This window comes from Crocodylus siamensis, chromosome 10 (assembly GCF_052110815.1).
Source record: "Crocodylus siamensis isolate JL-2025a chromosome 10, ASM5211081v1, whole genome shotgun sequence".
NCBI classification, from domain to species: Eukaryota; Metazoa; Chordata; order Crocodylia; family Crocodylidae; genus Crocodylus; species Crocodylus siamensis.
The window spans coordinates 60,123,456-60,145,347 of NC_143404.1; the positions used below are offsets into that span (position 1 = coordinate 60,123,456).

General features: G+C 40.9%; 1 protein-coding gene across 2 annotated transcripts in view; it reads left to right on the forward strand.

Moving 5' to 3' along the window:
* Nucleotides 1-21,429, forward strand: part of SLC9A8 (solute carrier family 9 member A8) — a 62,882-nt gene extending 41,453 nt beyond the window's left edge. For both annotated transcript variants that reach the window (XM_090064558.1, XM_090064559.1), the window contains 9 exons: nt 712-855; nt 5,245-5,383; nt 7,798-7,903; nt 12,207-12,323; nt 14,450-14,532; nt 16,644-16,755; nt 17,449-17,669; nt 19,039-19,185; nt 19,919-21,429. In XM_090064558.1, the coding sequence (XP_089920684.1) occupies nt 712-855; nt 5,245-5,383; nt 7,798-7,903; nt 12,207-12,323; nt 14,450-14,532; nt 16,644-16,755; nt 17,449-17,669; nt 19,039-19,185; nt 19,919-20,026 (1,177 nt within the window). In that variant the 3' untranslated portion in view covers nt 20,027-21,429. The remainder of the gene's footprint in view (nt 1-711; nt 856-5,244; nt 5,384-7,797; nt 7,904-12,206; nt 12,324-14,449; nt 14,533-16,643; nt 16,756-17,448; nt 17,670-19,038; nt 19,186-19,918) is intronic.
* The last annotated feature ends 463 nt before the right edge of the window (nt 21,430-21,892 follow it).

The following is a 21,892-nucleotide window of genomic DNA, read 5'->3' on the forward strand; positions in this document are numbered from 1 at the left end:
GGTACAGTTCCCCCCAGGGGTTTGCAGTTCCCCCCTGCACTTACCTCCTTGAAACTTGGCAGGCTTTATGGCCTGAGCAAGGGCCACCACTCCTGCGGTTTTCAGCCCGCTGCGCCTTGACACACACGGGGTCATCTGTGTCACAAGTTTTGCCTGTCAGCAGCTTGAGGTGCAGTTCCCCCCAAACCCTTGCACCTTTCAACTTGAAACCTGGCAGGCTTTGTGGCCTCACCAGGGGCTACCACCCCTGCAGTTTTCACCCTACTGTGGTGTAACACATACATATGACATGAGTTTTGCTTTCAAGAATGTGGGGTGCAGTTCCCCCTGAACCTCCGCACCGATCTTCTTGAAATGTGGCAGGCTTCGTGCTCTCAGCAGAGGCTACCTACCACCCCTGCAAGTTTCATCCAAATCAGACAAAAAACAAAGTTATAGAGATTTCGTTGATTCCCCGTTATACCCTATGGCCAGATCTCTGAGGCGGCTCCAAAGCTGTGGAGCCACTGCGGCCGGATCAAAGCAGAAACCTGGTCCAGAGCTCCAGATCGGATCGCTGCCATCCGAAGCAGCCGGATCCGAAGCCAGACCGAATAGCTACCTATTAGCACAGGACTAGTGTTTTGCTATTGCTTATTATTGTCTAATATGTTATACATTTACACTAGCTTATTTTATTCTTTTCGTTTTCTTTTCTTTTTGTTTTCACAGTTTTGCATTTGGGTCCTTAATATCTGCAGTTGACCCAGTGGCTACTATTGCCATCTTCAATGCTCTTAATGTAGATCCTGTGCTTAACATGTTGGTGTTTGGAGAAAGTATTCTCAATGATGCAGTCTCTATTGTCCTGACAAAGTAAGTACAGTCAAACTATGTGTTTGTGAAGCAAAGGAAACAGCAGTTATATAGTAATTATTAATAGTCATTGAATTTGAATGTGGATGTAGGGCGCCGTCTTAGTTTACCATAAAGATGCATTCTTTTACCTTGTAGCTCTAATGGATTTTGTTACTGACTTCTTTATAAAGTGCAACCCCTTTGATTTTTTTCATAAAAACTATGTAGATAGAAGATAAAAACTACATAATGATTTTGATTTAATATTGTGGAGTTGCTTGTGTGTATGGCCAGCAGTTATAATCAGGTGACTAATCAGTCTCATCTCCTATTCAAAGTGCCTAGTCCAATGGTTCTCAGCTTTTTTTGGAATCAAGGCATCCCTCATTGAGCTTGAGGCACCCCTCCATAACTTGTCCTTATCTGCTCAGTTTTTTCTGCTTGTCTCCTAATATCATACGTTTCCTCAGACCTCATGGTACCCTTCAAAAGATTTAATGGCACACCCAGAACCATAGCCAAGATCAGGGGCCTAGCCGCTCAACACATTTATGCTAGTTAATTTACAGCAGTTTTATATACCAGTGTAAACAGGAGTATCCAGAAGGGAGAGATGAGCAGCTATTCTGGAGTAGATGCATGCTGTAGTCTATGTGGCAGGGGAGCAGGTAACAGGCTATTTGCCTTGAACAAACATTACCTTGAAATAAGCTGTAGATATAACACTCAAACTGGTATAGTCTTATTCCCAATAGTTCTGCACTTGATTCAGATAAGTCACAGCAATGTAGGGCTGTATGTTGTGTCCATTTGTTATTTTACATGTGTGTAAAAGCTGAATATACTGAGATGAACTTATTCTATATCCAAGTTATTATTATTATTGTGATCACATTTAGCCTAAGAGTATCTCATCCATAAAGTGCAGATCTACTATGAAAATTACCTTAAAATGTGTTTGTGGGATTCCATCTGTGTTGCATCTCATTGACCCAAGATTTGATTCATTCAGTTTACAAGTTTAAATGTGTCAGTTTTTTCTCCTACTTGTGCTGGGTGTTCTTTATTGCTCCTGTAGATTTTTGTTACCAGACACTGCTTTCATCTCTCCCTTTTTGACTTTCTGGTCATTAGCTTATGCCACCAGCCATACATGCAAGCCATTGGGGTTGCACTGATGATGAGCCTGTAGTTACTATTTAGGAAAGAATACTGTTGATGCTATCTGCCAAGACAAGAGTCTTATTACTTTCATAGATTCATAGATTCATAGATTCATAGATGCTAGGGTCGGAAGGGACCTCAATAGATCATCGAGTCCGACCCCCTGCATAAGCAGGAAAGAGTGCTGGGCCTACATTACCCCAGCTAGATACACATCCAACCTTCTCTTGAATACCCCCAGGGTAGGGGAGAGCACCACCTCCCTTGGGAGCCTGTTCCAGACCTTGGCCACTCGAACTGTGAAGAAGTTCCTCCTAATATCCAATCTAAATCTGCTCTCCTCTAGCTTGTGGCCATTATTTCTTGTAACCCCCGGGGGCGCCTTGGTGAATAAATACTCACCAATTCCCTTCTGTGCCCCCCTGACGAACTTATAGGCAGCCACCAGGTCGCCTCTCAACCTTCTCTTGCGGAGGCTGAAAAGGTCCAGTTTCTCTAATCTCTCCTCGTAGGGCTTGGCCTGCAGGCCCTTAACCATACGAGTGGCCCTTCTCTGGACCCTCTCCAGGTTATCCGCATCCTTCTTGAAGTGCGGCGCCCAGAATTGCACGCAGTACTCCAGCTGCGGTCTGACCAGCGCCCGATAGAGGGGAAGTATCACCTCCTTGGACCTATTTGTCATGCATCTGCTGATGCACGATAAAGTGCCATTGGCTTTTCTGATGGTTTCGTCACACTGCCGACTCATGTTCATCTTGGAGTCCACTAGGACTCCAAGATCCCTTTCCACTTCCGTGCCACCCAGCAGGTCATTTCCTAGGCTGTAGGTGTGCTGGACATTTTTCCTCCCTAGATGCAGCACTTTGCATTTCTCCTTGTTGAACTGCATTCTGTTGTTTTCTGCCCACTTGTCTAACCTGTCCAGGTCTGCTTGCAGCTGTTCCCTGCCCTCCGGCGTGTCCACTTCGCCCCATAGCTTAGTGTCATCTGCAAACTTGGACAGAGTACATTTCACCCCCTCGTCCAAGTCGCTGATGAAGACATTAAAGAGTATCGGACCAAGCACCGAGCCCTGCGGGACCCCACTGCCCACACTCTTCCAGGTTGAAACCGACCCATCCACCACAACTCTCTGGGTTCGACCCTCCAGCCAATTCTCCACCCACCGGACTGTGCAGTAATCCAAGTCACAGCCCCTTAACTTGTTCACCAGTATGGGGTGGGATACCGTATCAAAGGCCTTCCTGAAGTCCAAGTATACGACATCCACCCCTCCTCCTGCGTCGAGGCGTTTTGTGACCTGGTCATAAAAAGAGACTAGATTGGTCAGGCACGATCTACCTGCCACGAACCCGTGCTGGTTTCCCCTCAGCATAATTTGTCCTGCCGGGCTCTCACAAATGTGAGCCTTGATGATTTTCTCAAAGATTTTGCCAAGGATGGAGGTGAGACTGACTGGCCTATAGTTACCCGGGTCCTCCTTCCTCCCCTTCTTGAAAATGGGAACCACATTGGCCCTTTTCCAGTCCTCCGGGACTTGACCCGTGCGCCACGAGCATTCAAATATTCCCGCCAGTGGCTCTGCAATGATGTCGGCCAGTGCCTTCAGTACCCTCGGATGGAGCTCATCCGGGCCTGCCGACTTAAAGGCATCCAGTTCCTCCAAGTGACCCTGCACCACCTCAGGGTCCACGCATGGAAGTCTGGTGCCTTGCTGCTGCCTCCCTACACTCCCAGTGAGAGACTTGTCATGCCTCTCACTTAGGAACACTGAGGCGAAGAACTCGTTGAGGAGTTCAGCCTTGTCCCCTCTGTCCGTCACCAATTGTTTCTGCCCATTTAGCAGGGGTCCTATTCCTCCCTGTGCCTTCCTTTTACTCCCTATATATCTAAAAAACAATTTCTTATTGTCTTTTACTTGGGTTGCCATCCTCAGCTCCATGGTAGCTTTGGCCTGTCTAACTGCCTCCCTACAAGCACGAGCAGAAGAGGTATATTCCTCTTTGGTGATCTCTCCCTGTTTCCACTTTTTATGTGCTCCCCTTTTGGCCCTTAGTCTGCCCTGGATTTCTCTGGTCAGCCAGGGAAGCCTCCTGGCCCCTTTCCCTCTTTTACCTCGCACGGGGATCGTCTCGCTTTGTGCGAGAAGGATAGCTTCCTTAAGGCACAGCCACCCTTCTTGGGCTCCCATCATTTCAAAACTACTACTCTGCAGTGCATCCTTCACTAATCGCCTGAGTTCGCTGAAATCAGCTTTCCTAAAGTCCAGCACGTTCACCCTACTGGTTACCTTACCCACTCGACGCCTTATGTTGAATTGTACTTTTAGGTGATCACTGTCCCCCAGATGGCTACCGATCTGTAGGTCCCCTACTATGTCATCCCCCGTTGCCAATACCAGATCCAGTAAGGCATTCCCCCTAGTGGGACCATGTACCTCCTGCCTACTTTCTCTTAGCTGTGTTGGTCATGCAGGATTAACAGGAATAAAACCAGTAGTGGTAAGTCAGTGAATGTAACTGAATAGAAGAAGTAGCTCTGTTGAGTAAGAAAGAAGTATATTTTCATACTACTTTTCAGGGACCAGCTGCACTCTTAGTACCTACTATATGTCCTTTTCCCTAGGGCCATGCTTCTAAGAACAGCCATAAATAATATTCTACCAGAAATCTGAATGCCGTAGCATAGTTATATTCCCTGGGATTCCAAGAGATCTCTTCTTTCCTTGAAGTTCTCTTTTTGCCCTTTTCTAGAGACTCTCCAGTTTCTGTCATGTACATTTAAATATCTGAGAGGCGCTTTTCCTGCTTGTTTGTTTGGTTTGCTCTCCTGAATAGGGACCATGGGATCTGTCTCATTTTCTTTTCTTGACCTACGTTTTTAAAATAAAAAATGCATTATTTCTTCCCTCTTAGAAGTATGAGATGTTTTACTGCAGAAGGCATCATCATAATGGCCTATTTATGCCATTGAGGGATGCCTTACAAAAGCAATGCTAGATTTTAAGATCTTTTAGCAGAATTAGCTTTCCCTCTGGGGATTGCACCAACACTTGATTTAATGTCTTCTGACATTCCACTTGCTGTATGTATCACTGTAAATGCCTTTTAAGAGCAGTAGCAACAAAATGTAGGCTGGTTCATTGGGTTTGTTTGGTTTTTTTTCCTAAACACATTTGGCTTTTCCTGGTCCAGGCTTGGAATTGATAACTGTTTTCTTTCGAATTTTTAAAATTGTTCCCAGCACAGCAGAAGGTTTGACAAGAGACAATATGTCAGATGTTAGTGGATGGCAAACCTTTCTACAAGCACTGGGTTACTTTCTTAAGATGTTCTTTGGCTCTGCAGCCCTCGGCACCCTTACCGGGCTTATTTCAGCATTAATATCCTTTTTTTTTGGGTCATGTAATATAAACACAGAAATTGGTGAACACAAACATTGTAACACAAATATCCTCCCGTTGTTCTCTAATATATATGCATTTTTTTTTTTAGAGGGGGCTGACTTGACTTAGGGAGATACTCTCTCACTATTTAATGTTAGTGTTCCTGGGCATATTTTAAAAATGTGCATAAAAGCTTTGTTGAATGTAATTAAGGGGTAAGTTACTTTAATAGCTTCTATTACATGAAATAGACTGTTATAAAATATGCTAATTGTTTTCTAAATTCATAATATATTAATTCAGTTTTCAGCACTGATCCATTTTCATCAGCATGTGTCCCAGTTTTCACATGTATAAAACATTCCGTTAATTAAAAAAAATAAGAAAAATGTAGTTCTCCCTTCAGGGACTTGAAAGTCAAACCAAATCATCCATCCCTATGCATTGTATTCAGTTAGTTGAATATAGTTACTGCACAGCTTGGGTTTGTATGTTGAATTTTATCTGTGGTTTTCCAGATCAGCTTGAATCAGTTGCTAAACAACCCAAGAGCTTTTCTACAAAGATAAGGAAGATTGTTTGTTTAAACCAGACACCTTTTTTGCTTTTGCAAGCTTGTTTTACTGTTTAAAATAGAAACCACTGTGGATCATTTTTTGTACTAATTTTATCCTACAGTTATTCACATAAACTGAGCCATGTTGTCAAACGCTTTGTTTTGTAAATGAGTGGAACTGAATGTTTCTTAAATGCAGGCACATTTGATCTCTTTAATCATTAGGATTACTCCATGAACTTCTAATTTATTCAACAACATCTCTGCAGAAGGTGGGGAAGACAGACCTTTATAAAAATGTTCTGCGTTGAATTCAGTAACCTCAAAATGAAATGAGACCAAACAGAAAAACAGTTGATTTTTTTCTGTTATATTGTTATTGCTTGAGCTTCAAAATATTAGTTTTATTGCTAGAATGAAATATTTCATTGAAGCAAAGGAAATCTATAATAGTTGCCGGCAGATAGATATGGTTGAAAGTTGCTGGTTCATTACCCAGGAGGAATGTGAACTTCTGTGTCTCAGACATCTAATCTTCTGCATTTTAACAAAGATGGTATGTGGAATGTTTTAAGAATGAGACAAGGGCATGATTCTACAAATGCATGAGCATGTTTGCTTGCTGTAGATGTTATCACTGATCAGTCTTTACCTATTTGAAACCAACTAGACATCTAGCAGAGTACACAGTGGATACTGTGGAGGGTGCACTTGCCATGCCAAACGCATAGGCCAAAATCTCGCTCCCCTCTTTGGCAGCCGTGGTGCAAATCAGCTGCATGAGATGGAGGACAGACTTGACACTGTACAAAGTCCCTGCTCATGAGAGCAGTGGAGGTCTGTTACAGGGGAATTACATAAGGAGATTACACTGCTTTACAGGAGTTTACACTGTTTGTAAAATGGTCTGTGCATTTGTTTCATGGTCTGTTCTAGCCTTTAAACTGCAAGAACAGCTATAGAATGAGTCTAGTTTTGCTTTATCACCCTGAAGAAATTAATACCCTTTTCTCCATATGACACTTCAACCCCCAGCATGGCCCCACAGCTGGAACATATGTAAAGGACCAGGGTTTGGTTCCAAATAAATTGAACTCTTGACACTGCCTCAGTAGACAGTCATTTTGGTTAAAACTTAATTTATTCCAGGACTCTTTCAGACTCCATCAGAGTCAATGGGTATTGTGCCATTGACTGAAATAGAGCCAAGATTTCACCTCTAGTAAAAGAAGGAACTACCTAGGGTATACATGTGCAGTGTAAGGTTAGCTCAAATTTTCCTAGACATCAAAATACATTTCAAAAAGGATTTTATCTCCTTAAGGGAATAAGAGGAAAAGAAATGAGACCGATTTCACTTCTGTGGAACAATTTGGCATCTACCCCGTTTTACAATTTGAAAGCTGTCTGTGGCTTTCCTATAATTTTCATGCTCTTTGTTCAGCTCCTGGTAAACAGAAATTCACATCACTGTTGGAGATGTCTGCAAGTCTAAGCAGAGATGTCAGGGATTGAAAATTCCTGAAGAGGTGACCCTTCCAGATGCTGGTTTAAGTATATTGACCTGCCGCTATCCAAATTACATACACTGGGTCCAGAAGCAGTGGCCAGCAGTGGCTGGAATTATCAGTCTCATAGGCTTTCACTGTGAACTTCACTTAAAAACAAAAACTCTTCTGCATAAGAAATTATTTCTATGCGCACTTTATCCATGAAACACTTTGAAGAATTAATATTTCCTGTTCGATAGACAAATATATGAAATGTGGTGATTTGTTTTGTAATGGTTTGTAAAGATGGGAATGTTGCTTTGCCCTGCTTTTCTTATTTTTTCCATAACAGTTTGATTATGTACGTGCTAAAACAGATTGATTTAAGGAAAACGCCCTCCTTGGAATTTGGGATGATGATTATTTTTGCTTATCTCCCATATGGATTGGCAGAAGGCATTTCGCTGTCAGGTATGGAGCAAAATGAATACATGCAACACTTTGTATTTGAATATAAGGGGTTACAGGAATTAGAATTTCTTGTGGTTTTTTCTTTTCCTGCAGCCTGGCAAGGTACATGAGGCACTTATAAGCACTAATGCTAATAATTATAAGCTTTTCCATCTACCGCACTTTACAAAGTATTCATTAAGTTTCCCACCCGTATGAACAGGATGATAATCTGATTTCAGATGTGGGAAACTGAGTCACAGTGATTCATCCAAGATCACAGAGCAAATCAGTAGCATAGTTGATTGTGAAAGGATGCAGGAGCAGTAGCCAATCTTTAGTAAGCAAGAAGGTAACTATAACTCCTTTCCCTTGTACAAGCAGTCTAAAAGGGGGCTAATAGAAAGCCTGATAAGAAGCCAGGGAGAGGATGTCTCAGAAATGACACCTGTGAGTGTAGGGATACCCAATCTAGTTTTATACAAGCTAGTTCAGGTATTGATAGTAATTTAGCCAGATGGAGCTCAGTATGATCTAATTTACTCTGCTGAGAAGGATGTAATCAGCATGTGGAAATAAATTGGACCACGCTGATCTCCATGCTGCCACAGCTGGATTGCTACTGCTAACAACACTATCTAGGTTAAAGCTAATTAGGGTACCTACGCTACACTGTAACTGTTTCTGTAACTGCAGTGTAAACATATCCAGAGTGAGATGAGAGTATCTGTGAGGGTGAAAAAATAAGCATGGTTTTGCAGTTGTTTGAATAGAGCTGCAGCAGTATTGTGGCTTGGCATAAATATTCAGTGTTATAATCAGTTTGGATAAGAGGCTTTTATGGTAACCAAATGTTGAACATCTGTGCAATTGCCCCTTGCCCTGTCTTTCTCAGACTAGCTCTGAATCTGCCTTCTAGCTCAAGGATTGGCAACTTACGGCCCATGGCCTGCAGAGCCAGTTTAGTTGGCCCTTAAAACTGGGGGGAAGGAGGGGGCTTAGGGAATTTTGGCAGCAGGGGATTTTTCCCAGACAGTGGGGAGAAGCAGTGGCAGTTGTGGCTGTGGCTCCAGTTGCAGCAGAAGTGGTCTGTTCTTGGAAATAAGCTTGGTTAAAGTCCCCCTCTTCCCTCCGCCTTCCCCTGCCGCACACACACATACACTGCAGTATGTTGCCAGCCCCTGGCTTGTCAAGGATGTGCACCCAAGTGTACCTCTCTGCCAGTGCACATCTCAGCACTTTAATAAAGTTCCCATTTTCTTTCTTCAGCACTGTGATAGGCACCTTGATAAACTTGTCAGATTTGCATTCAGGGAGGTTTACCACAAAGCCAGGTGCAGTTTTTTTGGTAACAAGCTCCTGTTCAATAAAAGCAGCACCACTGTCTGTCTGTACTTGCAAATTAGGTGGCTATTAAAGGTCTTTTCTCCAGAAATAATGATTAAGATAATGAAAGTCTCACAGCAATGGATTTAACTCATTGAAATATGGGGAGATAGAGTACTGTTCACAAATAGGGTTATGGGTCATATTCAGTGCAAGGCACTATATTAATTAGTAATAGTTATATTGGATAAACAGGGAATACTACATATTAGAACATTTAAAAATAATTGCAATAGATTATAGCAACAATGAGATTTACTGAATCATTGTCCTTCAGGATGGTTACTTACATTTTTCTGATCATACAGGTGTGTGATCTGTCTGCATAATTTTTTCTTCAAACGCTCATGAACTGTTAGTAAAGCCTGTAATGCCTTCTATTAACTTACTGATATCATAGGAGTTACACATTCTTATAATACATTTAATATCCGTTACATGCCTGGTGTTTTAAGGGCATTAAAGGCCCCTTCTTCCAGAGAACATATGGTTAAATAGTTCAACGTGAATGTGGGTTATTCAGTAGGGATGCAGTGCCATTCGTAGAGATCATATTGTGCTACTCGTGATACACGAAGTGAGATGAAAGGAACAGGTGCTGCTGGCTGATAGGCAGCAAGAACATTTCATCTAGCATACGTCTTGGGGCAGCGAGCAGGTGGCTGGGGAGGAAACTGTTTCTGTTTTCTTAGAAGACCTCTCAAATGTGTTTTCATACAGGTGTCCCCTGTGATTACTTCCTCCTCTCAGTTTCCTCTGGCCTTGTCATCACCAGGAAAGGTTTTCTGCCATGCGTTGTTTAACATATGGTAACTAACATGGGGCAGATTCCTTCAGGGGAAAATTTTCACAAGCACTTAGAAAGTGGAGTTAAATATGATGGCTCCCCAGCACATGTGATGATTACAACCACCTTCTCCACTCCTGGATTTTACCATGTTACTTACTTGATAGCTAACATAGGGGTAAACGATGTCTTTTATCTTACTGTGGACAAACTTTTTCGGTGCATAGTCTAATGAGTGAATAAACATTGCTCCTTCTTGGTACTGAGTTAAAATGTGCATTTAACTTGGATAGGTCACGACATAGCCTTAGCTGTGTAAGTATGCATAACTCTACCAATGTCAATGGAGTTCCACTGATTTATATCAAGTAATGGTGTGGCCTTCCTGGCCTATAATTGCTATAATTCTGCAGGGAAAATGTGTAGTGCTAATGCAGATGCCCTAGTTTCTCTATCTGCATGCACAACTACTCTATTTGGACACGCTTTCATGTCATAAGCATGCAAATGGAAACATGAACTGTTTGAACCCAACAAAGTGTTTGATGTTATTTAATGCTGTCAGTAGGTTTTTGCCATGCATCTGGACTATGCTTATATACTTGACTTGTTAGCTAAACATTTTAAAACAGAACTGTTTTTATTCCTCGTTCATTTTGGCCATTAATGTAAAAAACATAGTGAAATATCATAAAACTAGAGTTGCATTAGTACAGATATATGAAAAATGAGGGTTAAAACATTTATTTCTTATTAGTTGTTAATAATAAAGACTGTTTTTAGCACAAATGTAATAATAATGGTATACTAATAAAGCCTATAATTTGCTTGAACTTCAAAAAGTGAGTCATCAAGAGAATAAAAACTTTAAATAACCTTAGTCAGGTCATACCTTTGTTCCAAACAAAGGGTTCTTTTGATTAAACCTGGGATATTTGTTCTTGTCTCTGCCTTCTAGTTCATCTGGGCCACTCCTGTTTGCCCATGGAGCACCAGCCAGATATTGTTGGTCTTTCAAACTTCCTTTGTTTTTGGCTAAATAGGGCTCTACTCCCAAATGTCATCTTGTCCTTTTTACGATATGCATTCCAGTTAATTTCCTCCAAGAACTGTTTATAAACTGGGTGAGAGAAATCGATCCCAACCTTGAGGCAAGCATGGAGAAATACTGTGAGCTACCTTGTTCTTTCAAGCACATGCTGCAGCCCACAGGTTGGAATGGTAGCTGCACAGGTCTTAGGGCAGCTGGATCTTCATAGCCTCAGTGGCTCCCACAGTTATTTGCTAATGCTAGTCCATCTGCTTGCCTAGTGTGGCCAACTTGGGGACCTCTGCAGTGTACAGGGAGTACAGAGGTCACTTTGCACAGCAGCTTTATCCTCCTGTCATTATAGGCCCTGTGTATTGACTGTTTGTCCACAGCTAGGGTAAATGTTGCCCTGGGACCAAAGAGCCAGGAGAAGTTTTTGAACGCTCAGATGGATAGTAAATTGCAGGATGTGCTTGCTTTTGCTGTCATCTTACCTCTGTGTTTGTAACTGTATTAAGCTTAATACATATGGCAGTGTGAATGCTAAACTCTGACCTCCATATCCCATTCCTGTCTCTTCTACAAATATTGCCTAGCAGAGCAGTATATAGTGCATGGTGGCACTGTGTTGGAATCGTGCAGTTTTACAGCCCTATTGTTTGTTTGCTTCCCATTTTGGTCTCTCCTATCTTTCCTGACTTAAATTTAACTTACAAGATGAACTGGAAAAAGTCCTTGGGTTCAACATATTGCACACTCCTCTGTCATCCTGTATAAGCAAACAAAGATGTGTTGTTTTTAAAGATATGTAGAAGGCCAGATTTTACCCTTGAAAACCTCTGCATATGGATGTTAAAATGCTAGCAGAAACTTACAGCTGATTTATTCTAGAGCTTCCAGTGTTTCTGTAATGACTGGAAATGAACTGGTGCTAGCCACAATGCAAAAATTTTCCCTGGAGTAAATACCCCCTTCAGCTTTTGCTCCTTATTTCCAGCTGTGGAATGGAGCTAATCCTGCCTGATGGCATCGTGTGAGAAATAATTGAGCAGTGTTTGTTAAGTCACTATGGAAGTGCTAAAATACAGTTCTCCTGTTTGATTGTTGCTTTGCATCCGCAGGTATCATGGCAATCCTGTTCTCTGGTATTGTGATGTCTCACTACACACACCACAACCTTTCTCCAGTTACACAGATTCTAATGCAGCAGACACTGAGAACCGTTGCTTTTATGTGTGGTAGGTAATACTCATGAATTAAAATTCAATTGGTGTGAATTGGTATTTTTGGTGGGGTAGGAAAAGAAGTGCTTGGGCTTTTATAACCATTCGTGTGTCAGAGTTACTTGTCTCTACCAAAAGACTTACTAACATGGAGGCTGCAAGGCAGCCTAAAGTCACCTTTACTGACATATCAGATAAAATATGCAGTAAATCTTCTCCCTCCCCCATGCTCCAGGCTCCAGCTAAGACTTGCTACAAGATTGATAACTAAATAGATCTCCTTGACTTCTTCTCCCCCTCTCCTCCCTTCCCCCAGCCTATTTTTAGTTGCAGGAGACTGAATTATGTTAAAAAAAATGTTTTTAGATCTAAAGAAGCTTTTTGGAAAAAAAACTGTATTTTCTTGGAAACTGGCAAAAATATACAGGAACATCTACAGAAATAGCTCAGAACTGCACTGGCAGGCTGTAGCCTTCTTTTTTTCCTTTTATGGGCCAAAATTTTAGGAAATGATGTGATTCTATACCACTAATATACCCTTATTTTTAGGGACGCCTGCATGATGATAATCCATACCTTATAGCAAAAATAGCATTTACTGTCTGTTTCTGCCCTTGAAACAAAGAGCCCACCTTGTTAGGATGAAAACAGCTGTAATCTTATGCAAGCAAAGTAAAGCTTTTTAAGCACACTGAATGCTCTTAATAGTAACTGGACCACGTGCTTCAAAAGTAAAATCTTGTTATGAGAATGCCTTAATAATTGTTAGGGGTGGCACTGTTACACACTTTAAAGCATAGTTTCCAGGTGTCAGAGCAGGAAAGATGCAGTAATTTTCGTGTGCAGGAGGTTATGAAGTGTTGTAATTCAGAAGAGATTAAAATATACAGTCATAGCACTTTGTAATAAATAATAACACGGTGTTGGAAAGTTTTAGATAGGATTTTTAATTTTTTACAGGGACTGAATCAGGGTTCATTGAAGTCAATGGGATTCATTTCATTAACTTCATTGTGCTTTGAATTAGGCCCATCTTCCCCAAGCAAGCTGTACCAGTGCAGATGTTTCTCTCAGTCATCTAAAACAGCGGTTCCCAATCTGTAGTACAGGTACCACCAGTGGTATGCAGACAACCTGTCAGTGGTACGCATTAACAGGTTTATTATAATTACTTTATATGACAACATTTGCTGGTGGTACTTAAGGCTATATCATTTTAAATTGGTGGTGTGCAATCTGTCAGAGTTTGGGAACTGCTGATCTGGAGTATGGTTCTGACAGCCTGACTCATGCTGCTTAGTTCACCATTGAAGTTGATCAAAATAGTCATGGAATAAGGCAGAAGAGGTCAACCTGTTGCATTTGTGCCACAAGTGGAGCAGGCAGTTTCTATCTATGGTGCACAGCAGACTGGGAAGAGGGCAGGCAGTATAGATTTCATAGACATTAGTACTGGAAGGGACCTCAGGGTATCACTGAGTCAAGCCCCCTGCCCCAGGGGCAGGAAATCAGCTAGGGTCAAAGGATCCCAGCAAGATAAGTGTCCAAACGTTTCTTAAAAGAGTCCGGAGAAGGTGCTTGGAGGAAGTCTATTCCAGGCCTTGGGGGCTCAGACAGTAAAGAAGTTTTTCCTTATGTCCAGCCTAAAACGGATTTGGAGGAGTCCATTGGACCTTGTCATCCCTTGGGATGCTCTGGTGGACAGGCGTTCCCCAGATCCTGATGTACACCCCTTATATAGTAGCAGATACAGCAGGGAGCAGAAAGCAGAGCAGCAAATCAGGCAAAAAGCACACAGTAAAGAGCAGCAAACAGTGCAACAGATCAGACAGAGATCAGAATGGTGGATTGAGCAGAGGAAGGGGATTGGAGTGGCATGTGCGGGTTATAGGGCATGTTGTGGAATGCCTGCTAGAAAGAGTGGCCCTCACTGGAGTACAGTTATTCAGCAAATACAAGGGTGGCAGAATCGGACCTCTTGGATCATGGTGCCTAGTAACTAGACTGAGTCAAAGAAGCAACAAATATATTTTTATCCCATGTATGCAACCACCTATTACAAGACTAGGATAAGACCCATGTAACAGATTGATTAAATCAGCAGTTTCGTTTGAATGATTTTTGATCTCTTTCTTTTTCAGAAACATGTGTTTTTGCATTCCTTGGTATGTCAATTTTTAGTTTTCCTCACAAATTTGAAATGTCCTTTGTCATCTGGTGCATAGTAGGTATTTATTTTCCTCTGAAAGTTTTCAAATATCTCTTATAGTATTTCTAAAAACACTTTTTACAATATGTTACAGTATTTTTTGTATTCCATAATTGTATGCCAAAACCTGTATGTAGCTTTAACTTGTATAAAAAATATTCTGGTGTTATGTGGGTTTATACATGTTTAATCCCCATTGGTAGAAACATAAACATATCTTCTGATGATCCACAATAGTTTCTGCCTATGAGGTCATTTGAAAAGAACTACAGAAACCCTATATGAGTTAAATGTCCAAATACTCCGTTTTCAGAATCTCAAAAGCTGTTGAGATTGTTATAGGGAGCAGTATGCACACAGAGTTCCTGAGAAACACTTCATAATTTTTTACAGATTTTAATTAAATTGGAGAGAAGAGAAGGTTTTGGATCTTTTCTACAAATTTAGTATGAAAGATTTTAAGAAACTAAAAGTATTAGACTGCATTAATGCAATCTATAGAAACAATGTAATGCAAAGAATTCTGCCTTGCTGCACACAGCCAAAGTATCAGTTTCAAATAATTCTCTCTCGCATATTTTTTTTCAATGACAGCAATAAAATGAACTCATACATGAACTTTTTAGACTCCCGCTTACCTCCCATAAGGAGAAATACCCTTCCAGACCTGCATACTTTCCAGTTTCTACTTATTCATTTCTACCCTTTTAAATTTTTCTGTGTTGTGATGTTGTAAACTGTTGTTTTTAATTAATGGCACTTTGAATCGTTTCACAGAAAGCTAACACGTTCTTTTTAGCATTAGGATTATAATATTCATTTACAAATACATAACAGTCACATTTCACAGAGGGATGCTGATCTAGAGGGTAGCACCAAATGCTGCCGCATTTGAACTAGGGGTTCAAGAGTAACCTTGTTCGGCTGCAAGAGATTTTAAGGTGTTGGTGTCTGCTGTGGGACCTGCAAGGTTGCTCTCGCTACATTACCCTTGCATACCTCCTCTCCCCCCGAACAGATGGCTACTGAGTGGAATTTCATTATCACTGGAATTTCCCTCGCAGCCCTGAGGCAATGTAGCAATTATGGCTGACTGCCAAAAAAGGAAAAAGGCACAGCCTTCATTTGGTCTAATAAAAGATATCACCTCTGTCCACAAGCCTGATGCTTGGTTGCATTAATTTTGAGACAGAGAAAACAGCCGTTAGTCTCCTAAAGCTACCCACACATATTGGTATGTTCTTTTACCAAAGACACTCCGGAAAGTGTTGGGGGACTGAATTGTAGCCTGCTTGTTTGGATTTTGGTCCTTTCCTCTGAGGCACTGAGGAATTTTCCTTTTGCCTCTGAGTTGTTCCACCAGTGGGAATGATTAAAGAAGATGGACTGCTTTGGGGCTGCCATTGGAGGAACTAAACCTCTTCTTAAATTAATCCCTGGGTTCCTTGGGATGCCCGCACAGCTTTCAGTTCACTTGTCATTAGTAAAACTGTGTCTGACAGCCTTCAATTATGTCTATAGTTTGTGTAGTAACGAGTCTGGTTTGGCTGCAAAAGCCCGGTGTTTAAGCATTTCAGTTCTACATTAACCTAAACTGTGTGGTGCTTTAAATTGAACGACCAATGTGTCTAGTTATGAAGAATAGTGAGAGTACTATGCTCCCCTTACTGTTCATGTGGCAGTTGTACATTGGAGGGCTCTGTACCAGCATTTCTTAACCTGTGGGTTGTGACCCAAAAGTGGATCACAAGAATATATGAAAGGGTCACAAACAAACTTTAAAAATGGATCAACAAACATTAAAAAATGGATTCTTCTTTAAAGGAGAAAAACATGGGAAACTGAGGGTTTTCCATTGCAGGCTGGTGGAGTTCCAGCCTGCAAGGGGCTGCTTGAGGCCCCTCCTACCCTACACCACCCCCCCAGGAGTCGGGGTTGGGAGTGAGGGGCACTGGCAGGGCCAGAGGGCTGTTTTATACTTAAATTATTTACTGGGTTGGGACTGGCCATCAATGTTTACAAATGGGTCCTGGTACAGAAAGGTTGAGAACCATGGTTCTGTAGGGTATGGATATAATGCAGTAAACAGCCTTTCACTTATTAAATTACTTCCTTGCTATTTACAGGTGCTTGTCCTGCTTGGCAGAGCAGTGAATATTTTTCCACTTTCATACCTGATCAACTTCTTTCGTGATCATAAAATCACCCCTAAAATGATGTTCATTATGTGGTTTAGTGGTAAGTCTAAGTGCAGAGTATACATTAGGGGGTGGCAACATATGGCCCATGGACTAGCTCCATCCCACATCAGCTCCTAGGCTTGCCATCTTCAGTTTAGTCTCTGCTGCAGCAGAGGTGGCATCGCCAGAGTCTTAGCACCTGTTTTTTTTCTTTTTCCTTCACAGCATCTGTTAGAGACTAGGGAGGTACAGGGGTGCAGTCCACAGTGGGAGATGAGTCACAAGTGGTGGCCTGCGGTTGCTAACCCCTGGTTTGCAGGATTGAAAAAAATGGCATGGTGTTTCATTGTACTAGCTCCTCTGCAACAGATCATGTCCTGTGGGTGGAGCAAAACTAAAGTGAACATTTTTGTGCTTCTCAAACCTAAGTTCAGCAGAACTTATCCTTATCTTGGAGGCCCATGTGGAGATAGTCCAGCCAGAATGATTCTGCAAAGCTGCTGCTTTTACAGTACCTTGTTTTGGGGATCCAGAGGCTGATAGATTTAATTTATTTAAAGCTTGGTTGTTTAGAAAGCCAATCAGGTGCTCAGGGTGATGGCCACAGAGTAAGGACCTATATGGCCTTAAAACATATATTTAGAAAAAGAGATTTCCAATGTGTTAAACACCATGGTGATTGAAGAAAATGCTGAAAATAAATCCTGAGGTTAATGAATGACCTTTTCTTTGATATATAAACTGTTGCCAGGTTTACGTGGAGCAATTCCATATGCCCTGAGCCTTCATTTGGGCCTAGAACCAATAGAGAAGCGACAGCTCATTGGGACCACAACAATCATCATTGTGTTATTCACAATTTTGTTGTTGGGGGGAGGAACTATGCCCCTGATCAGACTGATTGATATTGAAGACTCCAAAGCACGAAGGAGGAACAAGAAGGATATTAACCTCAGCAAGACTGAAAAGATGGTTTGTTCTTCTCTTATGTTTGCCATGTTTAAAAATGAATTATCTGTTTTTTCTCTTTAATTTGCATAGTAAGGGTCAATACATAGTAAATATACAGTGACATTTTCTACTGGAAAAAATTAAATGAAATAATACACTACAGTATAAAAATCATCATTTATAAATCCTGTAAAAGCATAACTAAACCAATATTTATGTGATCAGTTCTGTTCATGCACAGGGATTTGACATTATGATTGACCTCGTCTAATTTTAAATTGATTGATCCAAATTACAGCCATCCCCATAAAAACGCAGGGCAGAAGATAGAGAATGGGCTGAATTGTATACAAAAGGAAAATAGCTAATAAAAGATATCACAGCTACCCAAAGAACTTTGTCCAGCGTATTGAGAGTTACATTCTTCAGGAGGGCAAGGGGCACATTAATCATAAGAGGCAGATGGAAGTTTTTAAAAAATACTTCAAAATAAAGCAAAGGTCATGAAAAGATGGTAGAGATGGCATCCGTATAACTAGAGCTTATTTTAACACAGTATCTTGGCTAATCTGAAGTACTGCAGAATTCTATCCAAAGGTTAGCTGTAATTGTAGCCTAAAATTTCACATTGTCTTTGGCACAATTAGTGATTAGAGAGAGCATAACTGTATCCCAGAAGACCTGTCTCCATTCCTGTGCTCTAGCCAACATACATGTAAGTTAGCTGCAGTGAGGAATAATTCAGTCCTGCACAAAATGTCAAGGCCTTTCTTTATATTCCTCAGAATCAGTTGACCTGTAACTTCTGTTTCACTTTTTGAGGAGGCCCATGCTACAGTGTCATTTGTCATTTAGACAGTTTGAGAACCCACTGCTTCATCGCCACTATCTAATTAACATTATAATCACCTCTGCTAATTGTATCAAAGTATTGTAGCTTCATACAATGAGCTGTTAATGTTTCTGGATAAACTTGTCTTTAAAGTTATTTGACATTGCTAGCATGTGAGGTTTCCCTTGTTGCACTGTAAAATAAGGAACATTTGAGTCTCTTAAGTTGCAGCGTTAGTGGGGGATGAAATGAAAATTAATCATTGGAAATGGAGCCTTTCATCTTCAGACCAGTAGCTCACTTCCATTACAAATCAGTCAAAGCTAAAAGTTGCCTTCTTTATTAAGCTATTTACTAATTTCTATAAGGCATTGGGGGCCTTAGTCCAGATCCTAGAAGATGTATTGTTTAGATCAATCTTACTGTTTCTACAAGTGTTACTCAGCTAGGCAAAATGGCTTATTCATAGCAACCTACACTATTTCAGCATTTTTCTAATATTTTCTTTCCTAAGAAGAAAGGAATTTAAGGATTTCTGATTGTTCTGTGATCTTTTAGGGCAATACCATTGAATCTGAACATTTATCAGAACTCACAGAGGAAGAGTATGAAGCCCAGTACATAAAGCGCCAAGACCTCAAAGGCTTTATGTGGCTTGATGCCAAGTATTTGAATCCCTTTTTCACTAGGCGGCTCACACAAGAGGTGAGTTCTACTTCCTTGGAAAAGAAACATTTGTGGTAGCATTGGTTTAGCATTCTCCTGAATTCCATTCTAGACCAATCACAGATGTGTACTGCAGGCTTGGAAATTTTGATTTGGGCAGAGTAATCTGACTAATATGGTACCTGTTCAGAGATAGTTGCCATGATCAAAGACCTGTCAAATGCAGACCCAGTAGAACCTACTTTCATTTTCTTGCTCTGTTCCTTTGCTAAAAGGCATTCATTTCAGTTTGCACTTCCTGTGCTGTTCTACAGAATTTGGCAGCAAGGGGTTGGCCAACCAAAGCTTGCATTCAGTTTCTACCTGGAATCCAGAAGGATAAGGCCAGCTATGCTTGGACAACAAAATGGCACTCGCGGACTCTTGAAATAAAATGAATCACTGAAGCTCCTGCTTCCCCCTAGCACATGTAGAAAAAAAGAAGATGTGGGGTCAGGACACCCAAACAGTATTGTGACTGCTGTGTCCCAGTGAACTGAGCCTTCTATAGAACATGGGGGGTGGGGAATATCCATCATCAAAATAATAATAGTTGAAAGTAATCACCGATGGATTGTATAATATTTTTAATTAGGAGGCATAATTGTGCATGTATTAGAAGGTGAGAGGTGTAGAAATTAGTATTTTGTGGCGATACACCAAGTAAATGTTCTATAACGCACATACATTTCTGTACCTAAATAACAGTTGCTCTTATTTTCTTTTGCCTTAGGACCTGCACCATGGACGCATACAGATGAAAAGCCTTACCAATAAATGGTATGAAGAGGTGCGACAAGGGCCCTCAGGGTCTGAAGATGATGAACAAGAGCTTCTATAGCAAGCTGGAAAAAGAATATGAGCTCTGATAACAGAGCACCAAAACATAGATATATGTAGCAAAAAGAGTCTGATTGCACAAAAGCCAGGGCATTGAGAACAAAGCCTGTGGGTTTCAGACTTGGTTTTGTGGTGTTGTGCTCAGTTTCACAGAATGGATACTCTGTGTTGGGTAAGATTACTCATTTGCTGGAAATGTCCTACAGTAGTACAGAGGCACATGGTGGGTTGAGCAAAGAGAACCATTTTTATGTCCTAATTTCAGAACACCTGTAAGTTTCACTCAGCCCATTCAAAAACCAAACCACATGCATTAAAATAATATTAATATTAAGAGTGCATGAAGGGTGTAGGTTTATTCCCCCTCATGGAATTTGCTGTATGTGTATGCTCCACAAAACAGAATGCATTACACTTTACCCTTTACTTTTTTAATACTTGTTTGCATCTAAGGGGAATTATGGTTTTATATTGTGAATTGTATCAACAATAGTTAGTGAATCTGCCTGGAATCAGTTTTGCATATTATGAATCCAGTTTTGATAACAATCACCTGATAGAAAGAAGATGCTGCATGTGTGCAGAAGTATCTTTTAAACCCTAGGTCCTTCTGCCGCAGTACTGGCTATATCGGCCGCTTACAGGCATTAACAAAAAAAGAAAAGTGCTTTACTAGAAAAGGCAGCATGTTAGTTTGACCAGGCTCTGCGGTATCTGTGTAGATTGGGTGCTTCCCCGGAGCTTTTTGGCACTTTTAGCTAAGTCTGATTCAGTCAGCTATTGGATAAAAGTCCAAAGCCCCACTAAAGCATTCAGTTTATATAGACATAGGACAAGCCAGGTCCAATTAATGTGATATCTCTTTTGGGTATGCCCTTTGCTCACCATGGGAGCACACCAAGTTTAAAGTAAAGCTTAATTTTGGGCAGAGGGGGTTAACATCTGTAAGTAGCCATCTTGAAATCTTTTTACATGGCGGGACCTAAACTGCATTTGAAAAACATAGATTTTTTTTTCACTATTTTTTTCTCTCATCTGTAATTTAAAACAATGGAACTTGTATTTTTTTTTTTTAATTATATTAAGCCAAGGGTTTTTCCTGGCTGGTCCTATGGGCTTCTGATCTCAAACAGCAGCAGTCTGTGTTGATGGATTCTTAAATTTAAGAAGCATCAATAGCAGGCTTTCCATATCATGTTTTATCTGAATTAATACAGAAGAAAAGCTCACAAGACTTTTTAATACTATGCATTGTTGAAACATCTTTTGGGAAATGCCAAACATTTAACCTTCCATTAAGTTGTCCAGCTGCTTTAATTTTTTTTATATGTTCATAGTGCCATGTAAAAACCTTTGGCACCCTAACCTCCTCCTACATGCCATGGTCAGCTTGAAAAAAAACTACATGCCATGATAACACATGCAGTGATTACCACACACTTTTATAGCCAATTTTATTGCCACCTGATCATTACCACATACATTTTCTGCAACTGTGTGCGCAGCTGCTGTTCTGTGTATGCAGATCAGTCATTCAGATGCACGTAGGACATGTGGTATAGCTTTTTTTCCTCCTCCTTTACTGGGTATTTTTGTCACAGATCTATTGTATATTTTTTCCAGGGGATTAAAAGACCTGTCAGGAATGTATTCAGAGAGCATAAATTCTGCATTCTTAGTTGACTGAGTAGTTTTTTATGTGTGGATGTTTGGAGTCTGTTGTGGTATTTATAAAAATAAGGCAGCAGCTGGTGAAACCTCTGTGAGGATTCAATATGTTCTTCCCACTGTCAGTGGTATCAGATTAAAGTGATTAGGGAAGTGGATTAGGGTTTTGATTTCCTTTTCTATATATATACTTTGAAAC